Source organism: Oreochromis aureus, linkage group 8, assembly GCF_013358895.1.
Source record: "Oreochromis aureus strain Israel breed Guangdong linkage group 8, ZZ_aureus, whole genome shotgun sequence".
Classification (NCBI taxonomy): domain Eukaryota; kingdom Metazoa; phylum Chordata; class Actinopteri; order Cichliformes; family Cichlidae; genus Oreochromis; species Oreochromis aureus.
In genome coordinates this window covers 15,812,712-15,835,886 of record NC_052949.1, presented here as the reverse complement: position 1 = coordinate 15,835,886, position 23,175 = coordinate 15,812,712, and the positions used below count along the sequence as shown (strand labels likewise).

Below are 23,175 nucleotides of genomic sequence, written 5' to 3'. Positions count from 1 at the left end.
ATGTAATCGTTTACACACAAAAGCACTTGTTGCTAAAACCTGATGGGCCAGATCAGGTGGGGTTCTCCTAGTATGCCCTTGGGTGCTTAAGGCAGCAACAAAATCTACATTGTTGTTTCTGTTACTAAGGTTTTGCTTTTCATTTTATTTTTTTGTACCAACATGGAGTTACAGAGATCACTCTTAGTCTAGCTTCTCCTACCTGTACCTGGCGACCCATGTGACCCTAGGCGTCCGCCAGCATAGCTCTCAGGCTGATTGAACAACACACAAGGGTTGCGATCCTCTATGTATGAAAAAATGATGCAACAACAGTGATTTTTATTTCAGATAAGGTACAGGTAGGAGTGGAGACTCATTGCTGCTTATGTTTCCTGTTGGAAATCATGCTTGGCTGCGGTTGGCACAGATTCAGCTTCATTCTGCAGCAGGGAATAGTATTTTCTTTTGAGATGTTTGGAAAGAATGGATGTGACGTTAGCAACAGTAGACAGTTGTTTCCAGCCTGGGCACAGTTTGCATAAATATTCTTGTCCATTTGTGCAATAAAAGTGAAAATAATATCTGTACTTCTCAAATGTTAGAGCACTATACGGTTTTTCTTCTCCCTCGAAGAAAAAAGGAAATCAGCTGATTGACAAGTGCAAATAAAAAAGGCACATTTATTTTTTAATCCTCCCAGCTTGCTAGCTTGAATATCAATATTATAGTTTAATTAGTACAGAAAACAATAAGTTAACCCCATGATTCAATAACTCATAGAACCACTTTCAGTAGCACTAACTTGAAGCATCACTTTCTATAAGATTTTCTCAGTCTTTTACAGTGTTTTGGAGCCACGTTCACTGGACTATAGCCGCACGTTGATCTTTTTCTTTTTCAGTCATTCTTTTATAGATTTGCTGCTGTGCTCTGGATTATTATCCTGTTGTCTGACCTAATTTAGGCCAAACTGTAAGATGGACGGCACATTTCACTCTACGATTATTTCGCGTACAAAGGAGTTCATGGTTGATACCTGCAAGGTGCAAAGGTCCTGCGGCTTAAAAACAAGTGTAAATGATCATCTGTCCACTGCTGTGTTTAACAGTTGGTATGAAGTGTTTGTGCTGATATTTGGTGTTTTTATTGTTGTGCGTTATTGTCCAATATCTCCATTTTGGTCCCATCTGTTCAAAGAATGTTGTTCCGGATCTCTTGTGGTTTGTTCAGATGCAGCTTTGCAAACCTAAATCATGTCACCATGTTTCTTTTAGAGAGATGTCACTTTCTCCTGGTAATCATTCCAAACAAGACATATTTGTTCTTTATTTTCTTTTTTTTTGTTATTGTGATACCATGAACATTTAACATGCTAACCAAGGCCTACAGAGCGTGAGCTGTAGCTCTGTGTTTTTCTGAAGTTTCTCTGAGAGTAGTATGGTTTGACCTTGGAGTGAATTTGCCGGAACATCGACTGCAGGAAAGATTGTGGCATTGTGATAATGCACACCTGAACGCTCCGGATCAGTAGACTGTAAAAACTTCTACTTTTATAGAGGTGGTGACATTTGCTCAATTAATCAAGTGCATTTGATTAACAGCACCTGGCTGCTACTTACCCTCTTAATTCCTGTGGAAGTGGTAAAGGTGCACTTAGTCTTTCATAGATCTACTTATGGTCATGTGAAAACTTTCTTTGTCATATAACTGAAATTATAAAGTGATTGCTAAATTTAGTAGAGCAATTAAATTTGTTACTGCAATACAGAAATATATAAAGTGATTATGGAAGTGACTTACTTTAGGTTGCATTACAAGCAGTGCTGTTGATGAAACCACTGCTGTTGCCCTTGTGAACAACGGCATGAGCCAAATGAGGCGTAACTTGCTGTGCACCACTCAGTTTTCGTAACTTCACGTATGCGGTCCGGTTGGAGACATGAGTGTAAAAGAAGGTCAATCTTTAGCATCATTTCAGTAATATATCAGTGCAGGAGCTCAGAGAGTCCCAGATTACAGAGAAGAAGGTGCTGCAACAGCTTGAAAGGATAAGTTGTTTAGGGAAAAACTAAAAAAGTAAACACACAAAAAAGCAAACTGTAATCCTTTAATCCATGCTAACTGTTTCTTCTATTCCTCTACCAGTGCTCACACAGAATTATTTTATTCTAAACCGTAACTCCTATTATTCAGTGCAGTGATACTCAGGTGCCAATGCAAATTGTCACATGGCCTTGATGACTTTGCAGTTGGCAACAACCAACGCGCTAACCACGAATGAGGTTTAAGAGGAAAAGGATGCAGAGGAAGGAGAGAAGGGTGAGAAAGAGTAAGAACAAGACCAGTCATCCAGAATTGCAAGACAGCCACATAAGGGGGTGAAAGGACTGGCATCGCATGATTTGCTGTAGTGTGTAATGGTGAATGATTTTTCTTCTGTACATATGAAAAAAAAACAATGTTTGGTTTTGAGCACAAATAAAAGCATTTTTTTTTTACAAAGCAGTTGCTAATGTTGCTGACAGTTTACAGCTCAGACAAAAGGACGGGAGGTTTCAAGAAAAGCAGTGAACTTCAGGTTTAGCCCTGCGTTTCAGTGTTATGGAGGTGGTTCACAGAGATGGCTATCTTAGCCTACTGAGCAATCAGTTTGAAGACACTCTAAAGTTTTTGTTTGGGTGAGTTGGACTTGGTTCGTAGCACAGAGCCCTGGTCGTTATGTACCATCATCTGCTGAAAGGGCAGATGCCAAGTGAGATGTGTTATTAGTTATCGCCTCCAATTAACTAATCCATTTGTTGCTTTCATGTAAGAACAAATACAGAGTAAAAGCCTCCGGCGTCTAATAGTCAGCTGCAGGATGGGGCACAATAGTGTTTTTGATTAATAATGCAGTGCGTGGCATCTGGTAATGGGTCACTTGCATTTTTTGGGAGCTGTGCAAATGGTGTCGAGCGGATACATTGTGATTCATTTTTTTATGTAGTTGTTTTTTTCCACTTTTATTTATTTATTTTTCATTTTTTTTTGCCTCCTCTCTGTTTAAATATTTCCCGTAAACTAAAACAGGCACTTTATGGTTAAAGACATGAGAACATCACCAAATATAACAAGGAGCACATTAGACCAACACTCAAGTTATTCATCAGCTGTTCACCACTAATACAAACATCCCTGTTTGATTTTCATTGACAGTTTCACCCAGAAACAACAAATAACAGCACATTTTGTGACATTTCCAAGTGCATTTTATCATTTCTCATGTAATCTGCCTCCTCAGACCACATGGCTTAATTTTTGTTTTTGCAGATAATATGCCCAGTTTAAATTTCCACAGCTCACTGATACCATTTAAATGATCTTTTCCTCCTGTTTGTATTGTATTTCTCTCTTTGTTTTCGCTTTCCAGTATTTTTCTCATTCCCAAATTACTTCACCACCCACCGATGACTATGTTAAATTAATCGAGTTTATTTCATTTTGCCATCTGTCTTATTAAAATGTTTACTTTTTAAAAATATTTTGATGTTTTTCTTTAATTAATTCCAGGCTGATAAAAGCAATTAAATCATTAAAACATTTGTTGTTTTCTTGTTTCTTCCTGAAGTCTGTCTGTTATGTTTTGCGTTGCAGACACTCTTCAGTCTTCAGGTATAGTTATAGCAGAAGGAAGCAGACTTGCCCCACTAAATGCCTTTTTTCCCCTCCTCATGTCGCTCTCTTCCTCTCTGGCTCTATGTTATGAGCTTCTCCATGTAATTGCCCTTGACTCTGGCTACATCCGGCATATAATTTCCAGGTATATATTTAATTGAGAACATGAAGAAAAACTGAGGGTTCTGTCTAAATTTTTCCTGCTTCCTTTTCATTTATTACTCATTTTGGACCAAACGGTTTCTCTGTCTGTTTCTGTTTAACTCCAGAGGTAATTGAATTCTGCTTTTTACATCCTGAAGCTCTGGACGCTGCATCTGTCTCTTGAGCCAAAGGATTATTAAACCTGCTTTTATTTTATTTCAGGAACATTGTTGGTGGACAACATGCACATCAACGGTGTGGCTGAGGGTCCGGATCGAACCATCTCTCTGTCCCTGAGGGACAACAACGATCGCTGGGTCATTCTTGACCCTTCCAAACAAGCTCTTTACCTGAACAGCACGGGACGGGTGCTGGACAGAGATGTAAGATTTATTCTAGCTTTTCTTCAGTCACGTTCACTCATTGTGCCGTATGCCAAACTAAAAGTAAAATTGCTGCTTCAGCAAATGCAGTTTTTGCTCCTAGTTTTTCTTTAATTCGATTGACCCCAGGAGACATAAACAGTGGAAGTACATTTACATTTCTATAGCTCTTATTTATTTATTTTTATATGTTTTTTACTTTAGCCATCATGTGCTGTTGTGAGAAATTTAGCAGGTTTTAGCTCTTTTTTCCTCTTAGTAAACATTCATCATCCTGTTCTGAAGTAATCCACACTTGTTTTTGACTGTGATTTGGCACAAAAAGTAAATACAATACACAAAGTCTTTGTGTAGTCTTTTTTCCTCAAGATAAATAGACTTAATTTAAAACTGCACATTTAACATTTTAAGAACCTCTTTCTCCTCCTGTGTTTCCTCTTTTCCAGCCCCCCTCGTACATTCACTCCATCGTGGTTCAGGTTCAGTGTACCAATGAGCTGATAGGCACTGTGATTTTACACGAGGTCCGCATTGTTGTTCGAGACCGCAACGACAACGCGCCCCGTTTCCAGCAGCCGAGATACTACGTCGCCGTGAATGAGGTAAAAACCCAGTCGCACACAAAAACGCACCATCTCTGTCTGTGAAGTAAAGCTAAGTCAAAAGAAAGAAAGAAAGCAATAAAGCCATTCGTTAAACCGACCTGCATACAACATATCAAGTGTACTGTACACCAAGCCTTCCCACTGCTGTCCTTTCAGTCATGCTCTTTTATATATTCTATAGAGGAAATGCAGCAGTGCACATTGTCTGGCTTTTTGTGTGCGTTTTTGCTGTCGTACCAAAGTTGAAGGGCAAGGTAGTGAACAGTAATGAAAAAAAAAATCTCAGTTCTTGGGCAGCTATATGAGAGATCCATATCTGTGATTCTGGGGTTTCCAAAATAATCTTTATGATGCCAATCCCACAGTTAGTTTGTTCTCCAGAGTCTGTAGAAGCAAAAATATAACTAGAGGAGGTTCAAACTTAAGCTGGACAAGGATACATGTAGCCGGCTGCCAGCACAGACCTAGCGGTCCCGGTAGAATATCTCATTATACAGTCTTCCACAGCCTGTCCAACTCAATCTGTCTTCTCAGTCTCTCCCTTTCTTTCTCTTGGCCTCTCCTCTGTTTTTGCAGAACACCTCTCCCTCCCTCCCTGGCTCTCACACATATACACACTCACATGCCCCCTCACCGCTCCCACCTCTTCATTATGTCACCTTTTCTCAACCTTTCCCAACCTTTTCGTTGCCACACTCTATAAATTTCTGGTTGTCGCCGATTCTTGTTCCCACCCCATCACCTCCTACGCATTTCCACTTCCTCATTACTCCTACTATAATAGTTTCCTCCATTCACTATCAAGGTTCACAATACAATTAAGAAGATGCACTGTAAAAAATATGATCCCTGTGGAAGGCCAAGGTAAATTCATTCTATTTTGCAGTAGTAAGATAAAAAATTAAAACATTAATTCAGATCTAGGTAGTAATTTAAAAGTAGTAGCACATTTATTGGGATCTGAGTGGACGTGGGCTCATTAGGTGGACAACTATTGTCTAATTCACTTCTATTGGCCCCAGAACTCAAACAAAAGCAGTAAATTTGAAATCAAAAGGTGTTCATCCACTTTCATCTGAAATCTTATAATCTAGTCTTCTTCTTCGCTTTTTATTTCTAAAAAATACTGGCTACAAGCAAGTGAGTCAGACTGATAAGACAGACAGAGGATATATGGTTATTTATAAGGATGTCTAGGGCACAATTTATGAGTTCAGTGAGTATTTTTTCTGAGTACAAGGTGATCACTGTGGCTGATTTCATGAGCTGGCACCGGTGCTTGAGTCTGGAGTTGCTTCATTACAGCTGTATCCAGAAGTGGCAAAGTGACAGCATGAGACATTCTGAAGACCATTGTGAGATCAGTGGGAGGCAAAGATAACCCTGTTGAGGGAAATGATGTAACAAATCATTGGTGCAACAGCTAAATTAAAGTTAATCGCGGCTGTTTCCAGTGCTGTCTGGAGATTAAACTTCTGCTTTGACATGTAATCACAGATCCCTTGGCACATGGATCGAAAAATATAGCACAGCAATACATATATTGGCAAAGTTCTTCTCTTCTATGCACGGTGGCAAGTGTGCGTCTTCCACCCTAAAAATTTCTGTCAGAAAAATGAAATCAAAATGAATGGCATTCTTTTTGAACGCCTTATCTGTTCTCTGTATGAAAGTAAGCTATATTTTTCTGACTGTGACATTGAATTTAAAGGAAAATACTGGCTCATAGATCAGTGAGTTATTGTAAACAACTGCAACAACAAGCTATTTTACAGTACTGTACAAAAATCTTTAGCTGCCACTCATTCTTTATATGTTTTGGTGGGAAAATGGGAAGTACATGCAGTTATTTACTGAAACGTGCAAACATGCAGTGCATGAATACACAATATATGAGGACGATGAGTTTAAAGGAGCTTTAAGGTGATTATTTAGTATGACCTTTATTTTTCAACAAGTCTAAACTTTCATAGAGAAGCTTTTTTGTTATTTCTTAGCCTTAGTCTTCAGGAATAGTTTTCCAGGCATCTTGAAGGACATTCAGAGCTCTTCTTTGGATGTTGGCCGTCTTTTGTCCTGTTCTGTGTCAAGACGATCCCACACTGCTGCAATAACGTTGTTGTCCGAGCATCTCTCAGGTCCTGTGTCAGGTGTTTTTTCCCCCCGTTTCTGTATTTTCCTATTTCTCAAGGGCATGACTTTCAGATGTTGCTTATCTGCATGCCTTTTTTTAAGCCTGTCACTCCTTCTTTTGTCCTCCATTTGTCCAGTTTGCTCAGTTTTTTTTAAGGAACTGAACACCATGTGAAGATACCACCATGACAAGTTTTCAACAATTTGGGAATCCTGTTGTGGTGAAAAATACTATTTTATGTTTGTCAAACTGTGTTCTCTTTGGCAATTTTCAAAGATTCGACCCAAGCTTGAAAAACCACTAAAAACTATTTTAAGCATATTAGGAACTAATTAATAGTTCATACATCTAAGATTTTATTGTACTTTCATTACTGTACTGTATGTCATTCTGGTCACATAACATAAAGTAAATTAGATCCTTTTGTAAACAAGTCAAAGTTATAGACAGAAAATCCTGTCAATGTCATGTCATATACTTACTAAATATAATATATTAAGTTTTGATAATGTAATATGTTATTCAGATGGATGTTTAGTAAATAATATTCTCCATGATGCTGCTCTCCCATGTTTGAGGGGATTTGTCCAGCTTTGCTCTCAGTAAATGAGCATAAGCAAGGCACCAGTTTGCGCAGTCAGCTTTTTCCTATAAATCAATTAAAACTTGTAATATGCTTAAAAACAATTTGAACACTGGTGCAAATTTCTGTAGTTTCTCTCTGGATTTGAAACAATGGATTTTGACTGTTCAGTCTTGTGAGCATCAGTTTGTGATTTTTAGTTTATGATAACTTTTTCTTTTTTTTATGTAATTATTGATTAACGTTTTGATTTGTGTGGCTTTCCATTTGCTACCATATGTGCGGGTACTTGAGTTTGTGTATGTGTGTCCTCTCATAGACTTGAACTGGATCTCACTGTTTTTTAACCTATCCAGGGAAGATGGGAATGAGCTAGTACCTAAATGTGCTACAAAGTATACTTTCTCTTTGTGGTCATCTAAACTGAAAGAAATAAACAAACAACACAGTGTTGGTTGTTGTACTAAAGGTGTATAGAAAAAAGTATTGAAACTCTCTTTTTCTGTTGTGTTTTCAGCTGACCCCAGTTGGAACGACTATCTTTTCTGGTTTCTCAGGAAACAATGGAGCAACAGACATTGATGACGGTCCCAATGGACAGATAGAGTACACCATCCAGTACAATCCGAGAGACCCGGTAGGTCATCCACTTGCCCACTGATCTCTGTCAACATGGTGTAGCATGGTTATAAATTCACTAGAGACCAAGCAGCAAAGCTGCATAAGCAGTTATAGTGCTTCTGCCTCTTTATTCTTCCTCTTTCTTCTGACAATAGAGTATAAAGCAGTACTGATTTAAAATTTGATTGAGATCACAGTTGAGAACTGTTTACTTTTTCTTCTTGCCAAATCAGATCTTAGAAATCATATTTTTTAACCATCGTCTCCAGTTTCCTAATGCACACCAGCAAAGTTAAGCAAAAGACAACCAACATCCAGAAAGGAGCACTTACAATTCCCCATTTACATCTTTATATAAATTATACATTATAGCAACATTAATGTAATAAGAAATAAAAAAAATAGTAGAAATTTTCTTTTGATGCTCAAAAACAGTAGCCTATAACATTAGATTCTCCTTATGCTTTACTTTCATCTCAGCGATAATTAATGTTAGAAGCTGTTTAGAGTAAATTACAAAGATTAGTGATTATTGCTAAAGACTGCACAATTAATCTTCTTCATGCAGTCAGATATGGCACCGTTTCTTATCTCTTTAAATGTTCACATCAGTGTTAATTTTGACACCAAATTCTCATTTTGTTTTAATGAGTCTTTTGACTAAAACATCATTTAGTTTTAGTTATAATTTAGGCATCTAAATTCTTTTATTTTTAGTCTAGTCTAGGTTTATTCGAAGCTGATTTAGTTGACCAAAAAGTTTTGTGTAAAAGTTTGTCTTTGCCAGTGAAAGCTGCTAAATGTGTCAGTAGAGGATGTCTACTTATCGCCTCCTTGTGTGTTGACATTTTGTCACGTTTTCATGAGAAACAGGGAGCTCATACCTACGGCTGGGCGATATACGGAATCACGAGTTTTTCCACGTAAGATGGTTAAAATGGCTTTATCGTAACCATTGAGTATAAATTGACATGTAAACATTGAGCAGTCACCATGAGTTTTTCTTTTATCCCACACACTGCGAATGCATCATTAACTCCGCCCATCCCGGAAAATTTTCGACCTGACACAATGCTGAGCATGCGTGTTTATCTACTACCAGATAGGGAAAAATATGGGGACAGGAGGAGTTTCGGGCGAGCGAGATTCGCTGGATTTCACAAGGAGCATGCAGAGCAAGATGCAGTAATTTGAGTAATTTGCAAAACATGCCGCAAAAGGTAGCAGTAGACTGGTTTAAACTCCGCATTAATTATTTTACAATTTTTATATGTTATAAGCACAAAAGAGCACCTTTTTAATTTGAATTGTTTTATTTTGTGTCGTCTATTCTTGCTTCATGTACTTTTTTGTTGCAGTTATCTTTTTTTCTTATTGTTGTTAAAGGCCTAATGTTGACCACAGGAAGAGACTTATTGTGACAGTATTGTCATTTGTGAAAAACCTCTGTGTCAACTGATGAAAACATTTCAATTCACTCAGATTTTGGGGGGTTTTTTGTTTTCAAATTAGAAAAAACAATGAATAGTCAATTTGGATGATTATACCAGTGCGATGTTAGGCATTATATGGTTGAAAATAACATTTGCTGTTGGAGGTTCTTTAAACATATTGTGATGTATATTGTGTATTGTGATATAGCCCCCCAAAAATATCACAATATCAGATTTTCCTCAAATCGCCCAGCCCTACACTGTTTGTTGTAGACAGATCAAATTGTAGGCGTCTAAACTTCTGATTACTTCTGATTGGATGACTTCTAAACACGTCCCGCCTCACTATACAACTCAATTAATTCTGATTGGAACTTGTCTCTCCATAATATTGACATCTCGTTTTTGTCCTCATGCATTTATTTAGTTGTCTTGATTTCATCAGAAAAAAGGTCTTTGACACAAACTAGTCAAAGAAATTAACACTTGTTGTTCACATTAAGCTTTAGTAGAAACACTGAGATGTTATCTGTGCAGTTGAGAAAAGATGATGCTGAATCTCAGCTCCTTTGAATAAATTCTTTATTTCTGTTTTTTGTTTTAGTAAATTGTTGTCAGTACTGTGCAGGGGTAGGCAACCTTTCTGATGGCGAGTGCCATTTAAAATTTCCTCAGAAGTCAGTGTGCCATATGATTGCATTAGCAATAAATTTAATAACGCTCTATATTAACAGTTACCCATTATATAGAACCACTTTATAGAATTATATTTGTTTGCAAATGTTGGCAGCTATCAGCGAATAGTTATCAGCTATTTTGAAACAAAAAAAGACTTTTTATCCATAACAGCAAATGAACTGTACAACAGAAAATACAAATGCTATTTATGGTCTCCTCACAACAATGATAAGAAAAATAAACTGGGCCAATATGGTATGTTTGTTAATACAGAGACACACATGTTAATGTGATCTCTGGTCTCCCACTCAGAGACACAGGTCTCCGAGTGTCCAACATTCAGACGGCTACCTGAGGACACTCATGTGAGAGAAAATCTGCTCACACAGATATGTAGAGCCAAATACTGTCAATAAGGCCTCTGCAATGTTCTGAAAACAGTTAAAGTTGTCAGGTAGTGATGTCCAGCAGGTGAAAATGCAAGCTCCATGAACATGCACAGCTGTAGATTCCAGCTGACAGTGATGTACAGTCTTGTTGGTAAATGTATGATTTCTATTCATTTTACGTCAGATAAAAACTTTGGTTGTAAGCTTTAGATAATTATTTAATAACAGCCAGACATTTTAAATGAGAATAAGAAAGTATTTCTTTGTCCCCCCCTTTCCCTGTTAATGCCCTACCTGGCCCCCTGGCATAACTTTGCTAGACCCGCCCCTGCACAGTTACCAGCTGTCAGCTACATAGAAAAGGATCCTGGTGTTATTTGTCTCTCAGAAACAGCTCATAACTTCCCTTCAACTCATTCATGTCACCTAAAAGGTAAACCTGTTTCTCCATCACCTGTTCAGCTCTGATGATTCAGTAAGGACATCTCCTGGTTTCATCTTCATGTTTATCTCTCACCAGATATACAAACCGACATCATGACCAGCAGCTTTACAGCTGTGGCTCCAGCAAACATCAGCTGATACTAGAAATTAATATTAAATACATTCTAACAACAGCTGATCAAGCTTAAACGTGCTGCTGTTGTTTAGTGCGACATCCGGCAGTTTCCTCTTTCTGGCGCAAAGTAAGCGATAAACAAACAAGAGAGAAAAGCTGATCAGCTGATCATTGATCAGTTTCGTGATTGAAGTAACAACAGGAGAGAGAGGGGAGAGAATGAGAGGAGAAGAAGATGCAGCTGTGCAGCAAAGACACAATAACTCCAGCTTTGTGTCTTTTTCCATCCTGGCTGAAGTACGGGACAAACTGTGTTCCTTCTCAGCTCAATACGAAACGCGTAATATTTTCTCTGAATGCGCGACGATTATCGTTTATGCGGGACGGTTGGCAACTCTACTAACTAACCTTATGAATAAAATAAAGTTCACTATCAATAAAATCATAGCACCCGCCCAGCAGTATATAAATTCCGTCATGCAAGCTAGCACGCAGTACGAGTTATTGTAACTGACTGTAAAAAGTCAGCACAAGGAAAATAAACTCCACCTAAACTTGGTTTATATCTGACCCAGATAGACTGCAGGTCATAACTTCTTACCTGAAGTTCAGTTCACCTGACGCTCCGACCGGCAGCTGCCTCGGGTCTCTCCTCCTCCTGCCTCCCCTTCCCTCATCCACCTGCTGGCCTCCACCACTTGTTAATTTTACTGAATCTGTGGAAGCTCCGCCATGGCCAACACCAAACAACTGAGTTATTTTTACACACCGACCAGCGTCTGGCCAATCCACCACCAAAAAAAAATAAATAATAATAATCGGGCCACCGAGCAAATGCCCTTATGCCCAATGGCCAGTCCAGCTATGGTCGTGCGTGCCATCAGTTAACCCTTCGCGTGCCACCGTTGGCACGCGTGCCTAGGGTTGCCGACCCCTGGTACTGTGTCTTCTTCTGGTTGATTTTTCTTTGAATGTCACCTATTTTATAAACATACTAGTCTTTATTTTTCTCTCTCATCATAATAATTTTAATGAATTATTATGAATATAGATTGCATGAATCATTTTTTTAAAAGTTTTGTATCATGTCAAGAAAACTAAAATATATTTATACTGAAATTGCACAGTCACATCCGTTGCTTAAACCAAAAAAGTGTAATGCATGCCTTGTCAAAACTGTAAGGAAAGAGAACGAGTGAATGGTCGACCCTGCTGCGACTCACTCTTGATGTGTGTAATGTATCTGTTTGTTTTTCAGACAGCTAACAGAACCTTTGACATCCCGCTGACACTGTTTGGCTCTGTAGTTCTCAGAGAAAGACTCAACTATGAGGATATAACAAGATACCTAGTCATCATACAAGCTAATGTAAGTTTTTTCAACATTTCTATTTGTGTATTATTATGTCGCACTGTGTTACGTTGATTTTTTTTAATCATATATTAAGTTAAAGCTCTTGAAAGGAACACCTTCATGTGGACCTGTCATAGAGAATGGCTGAAGAAAATCAGCCATCTCTTTCATGGGTAGGAGTGTAGTCTGCTGCCTGGAGTGTTGTTTTATGTAAATTTGTATTATCATGGCAACATTAATGTTATGCAGCTTTTCTCACTATTTCTGTATTGTTGTGTGAGCCTTAAGGGATCTCTTAGAGCACCCCTAATTATCACTAATGTCTCTGTTAGCCTAATTGTTTTCCTTTTATTTCTGAGCTCTGTGTATGTTTTATTTATAAAGGTGGCTTATAGTGATTTTCACTCAATAAGCAAAGCACAGTTATGGGAAATTGTAGTTGAAGTTTGAAGGATGCTAAGCTGAAGCATGATAGAAAATTGTTTGTGTTGCTGATGGTGCCAAAAAAGTTTTTTTTTATTGTGTTAAGAAATACTTGCTTTCAAAAGCAGTTCTCAAGAAAGTATTCTGCAAAATATTCATATGTCTCAAGGCCCTGAAAGCACTATGGAGAGTCAGCAGTACACTGTAAGATTAATGTGTTTCTGGCCACTTAACAGGGTGACATATTTACTGTTTGTCTGAATACAGTATTTAGAGTGTTTTGAGTAGCTTTGAAATTACTGTATATAAATTCCCCAAAAAACAGAAGTCTAAGCTTAACTGAACCCATACAACCACAAAAAAAGAAAAAAAACAAAACATGGGTGACCATTTAAGATGTACATTTATTGCAGATAAAGTATATAAACCTTGTGTGAAAACCTGAGATGTTTGATTACATTGTTCACTATAGTAAAGATGAATTCAGGTGAATTCAGATGAGCGATGGTTTTAAAGTCTGTGGTTTCAGTCTTTATGCCGTGCTAACTGTGTCCACGTCATAGACTGTCCTCCTAGCTTATTCTCTGAGTTTAAAAAAATTAAAGCCGTTGTGGATTTGTCTTAAAATTGCATTATTTTTAATGGTCTCTAGTAGTAAAAAGACTTCAGGTTGTAAAGAAGTCTGTAGAAAGATGAGCCTCAGCTCTTTTGATCTGTAAACGCTTTCCTGATGACTTCATGGCCTCAATTCCTGGAACTGTGAAATGAAACCTGGCTCGGTTTCAGTCCACGTTAAATAACACATGAAGTTCGTTTTGCAAAGTATGTTCGTTATTAGAGTCACAATAGACAATTATCCAGGGGTATAGTCAAGACTCGTCTATCACAAGTCATTACCCGATGACTGCGCAGTGCTCTCAGTTTTAATTTTAGATCCATCTCTCTCTTGTCTTGTCCATTTTCAAAACACCAAGATAGTGTTGGCAAAATTGCTTATCATGAGTCACTGCGTGATGTCACAGCTTCTCGTCAAGCATAGCTTACAGTAATGAAGCCAGCAGGGGAAAACTCCTCTGTGAACCTGATGGAAATCTACTATTTTTTATGATTTTTTTCAGTCTTTAAACTATATATAATCAGACTATATATTATTTCATATTTGTGTTATCTGATTTCACTTTTTAAATGGTATCTTCAATCTTGCTCATTAAAGATGTTTCAGGAACTTTGTGAGTATAGTTTCGAGGAGATCATTTCTTGGCAGAGGCCCCGGTTTCTTTCTTTTACTGTCGAGTAATTGGGAGTATAATGTATTGCAATGATTTGATGTGATTAAGTAATATTAAAACGGGAACTTTGAGGAAACTTAATTAAGGTTTTATACCTGATATCTTGATTGTCTAGTGCTTAAGTTGTGCTACTTAGAAGAGTTTAATGGCAGAAAGCAGCTTTATCTGAACAGGGTTTGAGAGTGCTCCCTCATATGCTTACATAAAATGTGAAGCTGATGGAAATCTAGATGACTCACACATTGAATAGCAGATAATATCTCATCGGTTTCTTCCTGTAAGAAAGATGTGGTGATCGCACCGACTGTTGAGTAGTTTAGGAGTTTAGTAGTAGCCTTATTTGGCTATTTCTTGCTTTCTATCATTTTTTTCAACTGGACTGCAGATGTGTTTTTTGTGATTTACTTATTTTTATTTTTTTATGAGGGTTTCACTGAAACCCAGCTTAGGGTCTACTGGCCTTCTTTTGAGTTACAACTCATGTGAACACATCTATTTTTCATTTTGTGTGTACCAAGGTCATACATTCTACTGTTTCTTGTTTCAAAAGCTTCAAACCTTTCCACAATAGGAACATTCTCACTGAAAAGTAATTCTAAGATTCAGTTTTCTTCTTTCAGGTCAATGTCATCAACCACCAGGTGAATTGGTCATTTAAAAATAATGTATTTATTTAAACACCTCTTACATATATCCTTCTATTTTTAAATTAATATCTATATGATAATTATATTACCTGCAGAATATTTCCGAGTTCTAGAGTTTTAAACTACATTATTTAATTAACTTTTACCAAAAAAATCTAAACTTATGTGACTACTCAGAGAGACATAAACAAAACTGAATCAACCTGTAATTCCAACACATGGGGGAGTTTTTGACTTTGTACAGAATACCAAATTCTGTTGTATCAATGCCATTTAGTTAGAAAAAAATCAAAGCAAAATCTTCAAAACATTTTCACTGTAATTAACTGTAATCCCATAACAACCAGAAAGCATGTCATGAAATGCAGCAATGCTGTTTCATTTTTATGCAATCTTACAAAAAAAGGGAAAGGTGGGTTAGCAGTGCTACAACTTAGTCCAGCCAGTGGACCAATAAACAATTGTATTCATGCTATCAAAAATATGAATAAAAAGTTTGGTTTTCAAGATTTTATTGATATGATTTTTTTTCTACTACTACTACTTGGGTATCTTGAAAGGCGTTATACAAATCTAAGTTATTATTATTATTATTAAGTGTTATTATTATTTTCTCTTCTTAATTTTACGTGGGTGAGACCAAATGTTGGAACTTAATTTATCCTTAGCATATATTTGCATTTAAGAAATGAGAAAACAGCCTTCTTTTTTCTCTAATAAAAATGTTAATGCCTTGCAAGGCTGAAACACCTGACAGATGTTGAACATCATTTCCTGTGTATAGTTTTGAATATTTTCGGTGAATCATACAGGAGCAGATGGGAGTGGGAGCAGTGCATGCTATACTTCCATATTTGTTATTCTACTTTACTGGAATTTATGTAATATGTTGCTGAATGTGTATTTGGGTGAAATTTTGGTCACCAAAGAGATTCATGAAATAGATTACAGTATGGTGTATACACTGTCCAAACATATCAACCATATTGTATCACCAGCCTACGAGAACATGAATGCTGTGGATTAGATATAGAATATATGAGATAAAAACCAGCCTGTATTATTATGTGTTTTTCTTGATCATATCCTGATCGCTTTTCATTCAAGACACAAAGATAAATGTAGCCACATAATTGTGCAGTATCACCAAAAAAATCTGTCTGTCTGTCTAGGATCGAGCCCCTAATCCAAGTGGCCGACGAACAGCCACCACCACACTAACTGTGGATGTACTGGATGGTGATGATTTGGGTCCCATGTTTCTACCATGTACACTTGTGGGAAACACCCGTGATTGTAGCCCCATCACGTATAAGGCTAATGTGCTTGAGCTGACCGAGCCGGTAAGTTTGTGTTTGTTCTGTAATGTGTTATATTCACATGTACTGTGCAGAGGGAATTTTTAGCTTTACATTTTTGTTGCAATGTGCATTTGTGGATCACTTACTGCCTTCAGTGGACAATGATAACATGCATACACTCACCACCACTTTATTAAGTACACTGGTTCAGCTACTCATAACACAACATCAGCCAATCATATGGCAGTAACTCAGTGCATTTAGGCATATAGACATTGTCAAGACAACCTGCTCAAGTTCAAACAGCAGCAGAATGGGGAAGACAGAGCATTGTTGGTGCCAGTCGGGCTAGTCTTAGTATTTCAGAAACTGGTAATCTCCTGGGTTTTTTCTGAATTACCGTTTCTAGGATTTGCAGAGAATGTTGTGAAGAACAGAAAAAAAAAGTTCACTGGGTGAAAATGCCTTAAAGGGTCAGAATTTAGAGGATCAATGTCATGACAGTTTCAAACTAAAAGAAAGACAACAATAACTCAGATAATTTTGGGGTAGTTTTCAGTAAACAACATGAAAGCATGGCTCCATCCTGTTTTGTATCAACAATTCACGCTGCTGGTGATGGAGTAAGGGAATATTTTCTTGCCAAACTTTGGGCCTCTTAGTACCAACTGAGCATAATTTAAATGCCACAGCCTGCCTGAGTCTTGTTGCTGACCATGTCCATCCTTTTATGACTACAATATACCCATCATCTGATGGCTTTGTCCAGCAGGATAACGCACCATCTCACAAAAGCTCAAATCATTTCAAACTGGTTTCATGAACCTGACAATGAGTTGAGAGTACTCAAATGGACTCCACAGTCACCAGTTCTCAATCTAAGAGAACACTTTGGGTGCAATGGGAGGTTGGATGTGTAGCCAACAAATAGCAGCAGCAGTTGTCTGATGCTGTCGTGTTAATATGCACCAGACGTTTTGAAGAATCCAGCATATTGTTGAATCTATGCCACAAAGAATTATGAAAAGATCAAGAGTGAGACCTGATCTCTAAAGAAGCTTTAAATTGTTCGGGCTGTTTATGCATATCTCCATTTTACTTTTACACAGTATATCGATAGACTGCGTCACAATGGATATCTTCACTTTCTTGTCTTCGAGCTTTCAAATCAAGGTCTAATGCCAATTCAAGCCTGCAGTAAAGATAAACAAATGAAAAATTTATTTACTGACTTTGGCATTTAAAATGTAGCTCATTTTGCCGCAAACTACAGACTATGTAATTAGAATAGGGGCTAAATTTTTCCGTACGCTCTAAAAAAACATGCGATTTCATTCTGTATGTCAACTCCTGCAGAACCCATTGTAAGTTTTTCGTAAGCAATTAGAGCCATTTGAAAAGGAACCCTGATATTTTAATGATAAGACCTTGTCAAGCAATGTCTGCTGGGAGTTACAATTTGCATAAAAATAGGATTTTACTGTGTCTATACAAATGACTAATGAGCATCATCGTATACAGGGAATGTCTTGGTTTTGTATTTTTGAAATACAAATAGCTGTTTTTTTCCCTTCGATTATGGCAAAATTGTATGGCGAATGAAACTGCTATCCTAAAATATGTCGTGTGTGGCCTTCAAAGAGTTCTTGACAGTCAAAGTTTATGTCTTTGATAGATTCAGCTATTACTCTCTTTTGTATGAACAAGTGTTACGGGGCAGATTCTGCAACACTGTAGCCCATATTTATGCTTACACAGCTTTATGTACTTTTGCATTTGTATCTGTGGCATTTAGCTGATGCTATTATCTGGAGAAACTCACAATACAACTTTGTAAACAAGGGGGAAAAAGTTGCTTTAGGCAAAATCTTCAACTCTGACAAGTCAGCAGTGCATTCATCCCTTACAACACATATACACACACCCGCACACACCCTTGATGGTGACAAGCTAGCAGTGCGTTCATGCCTTAATGCCCCGCATTCACCGACACACACATACATAAATCCAGTACCACAGCCGTGGACCGGACACCGTCTTCTTCATCTCTCTATTGTACACTGAGATAGTTGTCGCATGCACACACATGTGCTGACTCTGCTCCAGACAGGCTGAAGGAACTACTTCTCTGCCTTAAGATTTCTCTTTTCCCCTCTCTCTCTCTCAGACACATACACACGCATACACACACACACACACACACACACACACACACACACACACACACACACACACACACACTCTCTCTCTTTCCAGCCAGAGGAGACAGTCTTGGCTGGGAGGAAAAACAGGAGTAAATCAACTTTACAGCTTGTGGTTTTCAGAAGGAGTAAGTGTACGTGGACAAGGACAGGGTTTAAGATGGAGATACAGGGGGGATCTGGTGGACGGGGAGTGAAAGACAAATAGGGGGAAAAAAGGGGCTAGGCAGAAACAAACTGTTTTTCCTGGGAAAATTCTTGAGGGGTTTAAAACCCAAAGAGACATAGGAAAAAAACACACACAAAAAACACAAGTTGCTTCAAACCAGAAGATTGTTTCTCACTTGTCGATTTTCTCCCAATACAGAGCTCTTGCTTACTCCAGACACTTTGTTGATTTCAGTTTTTCTGATCTTATGCAATCACAGCAATAAAAATTGGAGTCAGTCAGATAAGCTGTGGTTGCTTGGCCTCATCTTTCTGTAAACTTTATATTCACTATTAATGAATTTCAGACTGTGTTCTCTCTTTACACGAGTTGGGAGCAGTGCAGAAGTCAAATTAAGGCTCATATTTAGGAATACTAGTTGACTGCAAGCACCCACATGATCATCATTAAAGAAAATCATAAAGAAATCAATTTCATAACAGATTACCTTCGGCAAACGACTGCTGTGTATTTACTGCTATGACAGGTCCGAATGAAAAAGGTCCTTTGTATAGATCTTTCCTCTAAAGAATACAGTCTTATTATTCTTCTTTAGGCTGCTCCCACCACAGAGGATCATTTCATGCAGTGATGTAGTGAAGGGGGACATGCAGCTTGTTGCTGAAGGAGGACACTACATCTGTGATCCGTGATCGTCCTCTTTGCCGTTCTAGTAACTCTGTATTCACCATGCTTTGTCCAGTATATCCACTACCCCTCCTCTCCACATGTCCAAACCACCTCAGGCTTGTCTCTCTAACTTTTTCCTCAAACTGCTCACCCTGAGCCGTCCCTCTGATACACTCATGTCCATTCCCGTGCATCTTGGTAGCTCCAATTGAAAACCCTAACATCTTTAGTTCTGCCACCTCCACCCTGGCCTCCTGTCTTTTTTTTAGTGCCACTGTCTCTAAGCCATACATCATAGCAGGTCTCACTACCATCTTGTAAATCTTCCCTTTCACTCTTGCTGCTATCCTTCTGTCACAAATCACCCCTGACACTCACCTCCACCAATTCCACCCTGCCTGCATTCTCTTCACCTACGTTGTGTACTGTCCGTCCATCCAAAACAATAGAGTTTAAATGGGTTTAAATACCCCAGCTACAGTATTTAAACTCATCTATTTTCAGTATCTCTACACCTTGCATGTGCACCTTTCCTCTTGTTTCTCTCTCATTCACACACATGGATTCTGTCTCAATTCTACAATCTTTTTATGAGAATACACCAAAGTCGTTTGTGTCTTGTATCTGCCTCCCAACTGTCAAAAAAAACCCCATGAATAAAGAAATTAGAACTTTAAATTCACGTTTTTATTTATTTATTTTTGTCATGGGATGCATTGAAAGAGAAAGTAATGTAGTTTCCTTATCACAGATCACCGGAAAATTGTATATCTTTTGTATTTCTGTATGGAAATGTAAGAGACATGAGCACTGGCAGAAAGAATATAACAAAAGATGTTATGAAATGGAAGTGAGAAATAAGGCAGTTTTGGAGATTACTTCCTTCCCTACTTGGAATTGAAATTTAGGATATTTTGCTGGAATGGGTTTGACTTTGTTTTTTTTAATTTTGTGAATTCAGTTCATAATTTTAAAGTTCTTCTTTTTTAGTGCAAAACACTACAAATAACTGCTTTAATTGTACCTTTTTATTCATTTTTCAAGGTAGTTCATTTTCCATTAAAAGTCAAGTATTGCTTTTGCAAAGCAGGCTTTAAGCCTTTATATATTTTCTTTGTCCACAAGTTAGTCAAAGTAGGAGTGTCTCTCTAATTGAGGCCTTCTAGGAAGATTTGTCTGTATTAATCAACCCCTGTGGTCTCGGTTAATACAGTATAATTGTCAGTTCTGGCCTTTGCTTAAAGATGAAAAAAAGTTCAATGACGTATTCTTGGAATAAATAAGTGCAAAATCTCTTTTTCTCATAACCCATGATTTGGCTAGCATGACAGCAGTGTAGATGAATATCTACTTCCAGCTTTCAGGATAATGAGAACTTTGACTGTTTGAATGACACACACTATATTAAATTTGTATGTTATATTTTCTGTTTCTGATTTGCTTCATGTGCACTGTGCAGAGATTCTTCTTCTTATGGTTACACTTTGACACTGAAACACTGAAATCACTGAACCAACAGTGCTCTGTTATGCCTTACAGTGTCACTATTTTGGTCAAATTTAATCATTTCTCTTGAAAGTAATTACTGCAGCCATAAACCTTCCTCCCTCTCTGTGATTGGTGTTTATATACATAGTAATACACAATATTATATGCACTCACATACATTTAAATGATCAGCACAATGCTTAAACTGTGCTTTTTTCCCCTCATCGGTTGCCTTTGATGCCTTTACTCGCAGTGTCGCAGTTTGGCTAGATGAATGAGCAGACTGTGTGCTTTGACAGTGGCAGCTGCTCTGCACATTTCACAATTACCAAGGAGAAAGGAGCAATTTGAATTTTACCAAAAGTCTTAGAACTGAAGAAAGCTTGCATAAACATCATTATCAAATCCATCCAGAGTGAAAAAACAGGAACAGCTTGCAGAAACTGAAGAGAAGGGTAAAGGGTGATGCTGTGCAACAGTTTATCGTGAAACACTCAAAGGTTTAACCTGAAGAATTGATGATCATTTAAGTTACTGGATGGTATTTCTATGCCAACAGCAGGTCTCCTGTTGGTTTGGAAGCGCAGAAGAACCGAGGAGGTGCAGGGAGATAGGTGAAGCTATAGAAAGAATGGAACGGACAGCAACAAGCTGCTGTTCCTGGTACAAGAAAATTGGGGAGGGGAGGAATGAGCGAGGAGGAGAGAAAAGGCACCATAATAGTTTGAGTCCTAATCAGACTGATGAGAGATGACAACCTCAGAGCCTTGGAGCCAGGATAACTATTCTCTCTCTGTGTCTTTCTTCCTCACACACACACACACACACACACACACACACACACCAAGATGCTGGTCATTGTGCCGAGGAGTCAGCTGTCAGGCCATGTTCACACATACACTTCAAAAACACTGCCGCCTCTGCAGCTCAGTATTTCATAGCTGTAAGGGATAAACCTGATTATTGAATGGTACAGTAAACATCTCACCCGAGACTTGACCAATAATTTTGTTTGTCATTACATCATACTGCAATTGACTGGCAACAAGATGCATGATGCAAAGAATACAGTACTCTGTCTGTAATAACAGTATTTTTTTGTTGGTTTTTTTTCCTGCACTGACACACTGTGCTTCCTTCTGCAAATTCACATCTGTTACTTGTCCACATATAGTTATATGGGAGTGTGACAAGTTCCCGTTGCACCATAAAGTCTTGCCGTGCACTTTTGTGTAGCTCGGTATCCGGCACAAAGCTTCTTCTGACCACCAAATGCCCTCCAAGATTTTTTTCCCCCCTCTATTGATCTCCTTGCTGCTCCCTGGATCAGCCACCTGCCTGCACAGCTGCTGCCCATTTGCTCATTAGTTCCTCAGCATATACGCATATATACATGCACATATATATATATAAGTGCATATATATAAACACTACCAGTCAAAAGTTTGGACACCGCTTCTTATTATTTATTTTTTTCACATTTGTTACATTGTAGATACATACTGAAGACATCAAAAATATGAAGCAAGATACAAGATAAATGATAAATAGCTCTAAATATGTCTTATATTTCAGATTCCTCAAAGTAGCCAACCTTTGCTTTGTTGACAGCGCTGCATGATATAGTCACCTGAAATGGTTTTCACTTCGCAGGTGTGCCTTGTCAGGGTTCATTTGGGGATTTTTCTTGCCTTTTTAGTGCGGTTGGGACCATCAGTTGTGTTGTGCAGAAGTCCCGGCTGACGGTCCTATTTGACAACTATTAGAATTCATATTATGGCAAGAACCAATCAGCTAAGTAAAGAGAAACGACACTCCATCATTATTTTAAGAGCTGAAGGTCAGTCAGTCTAGAAAACTGCTAAAACTTTGAAAGTGACGAAACTGGCTGACATGAGGACCGCCCCAGGAAAGGAACACCAAGAGTCACCTCTGCTGCTGAAGAAAAATTCATCTGAGTCACCAGCCTCAAAAATCGCAAGTTAACAGCACCTCAAATTAGAGCCCAGATAGATGCCACACAGAGTTCTAGTAGAAGACACATCTCTACATCAACTGTTCAGAGGAGACTGTGTGAATCAGGCCTTTATGGTGAAACAACTGCTAAGAAACCACGACTGAGGAAAAGCAACAAGCAGAAGAGATTTGTTTGGGCCAAGAAACAAAAGGAATGAACATAGTGGAAATCTGTGTTTTGGTCTGATGAGTCCAAATTTGAGATCTTTGGTTCCACCTGCTGTGTCTTTGTGCAATGCAGAAAAGGTGAATGGATGCTCTCTACATGCATGGTTCCCACTGTGAACCATGGAGGACGAGGTGTGATGGTGTGGGGGTGCTTTGCTGGTGACACTGTTGGGGATTTATTCAAAATTCAAGGCACACTGAACCAGCATCCTGTAGCGACATGCCATCTCATCTGGTTTGCGTTTCGATGGACCATCATTAATTTTTCAACAGGACAATGACCCC

At 38.2% G+C, this 23,175-nt stretch overlaps 1 protein-coding gene across 1 annotated transcript in view; it reads left to right on the top strand.

Moving 5' to 3' along the window:
• LOC116329820 (protocadherin-15-like) overlaps positions 1–23,175 on the top strand; it is a 209,712-nt gene that overhangs the window by 50,778 nt on the left and 135,759 nt on the right. The window contains exons 5-9 of the mRNA XM_039616856.1: positions 4,003–4,163; positions 4,610–4,765; positions 8,003–8,122; positions 12,424–12,534; positions 16,051–16,221. Coding sequence (XP_039472790.1) covers positions 4,003–4,163; positions 4,610–4,765; positions 8,003–8,122; positions 12,424–12,534; positions 16,051–16,221 — 719 coding nt within the window. The remainder of the gene's footprint in view (positions 1–4,002; positions 4,164–4,609; positions 4,766–8,002; positions 8,123–12,423; positions 12,535–16,050; positions 16,222–23,175) is intronic.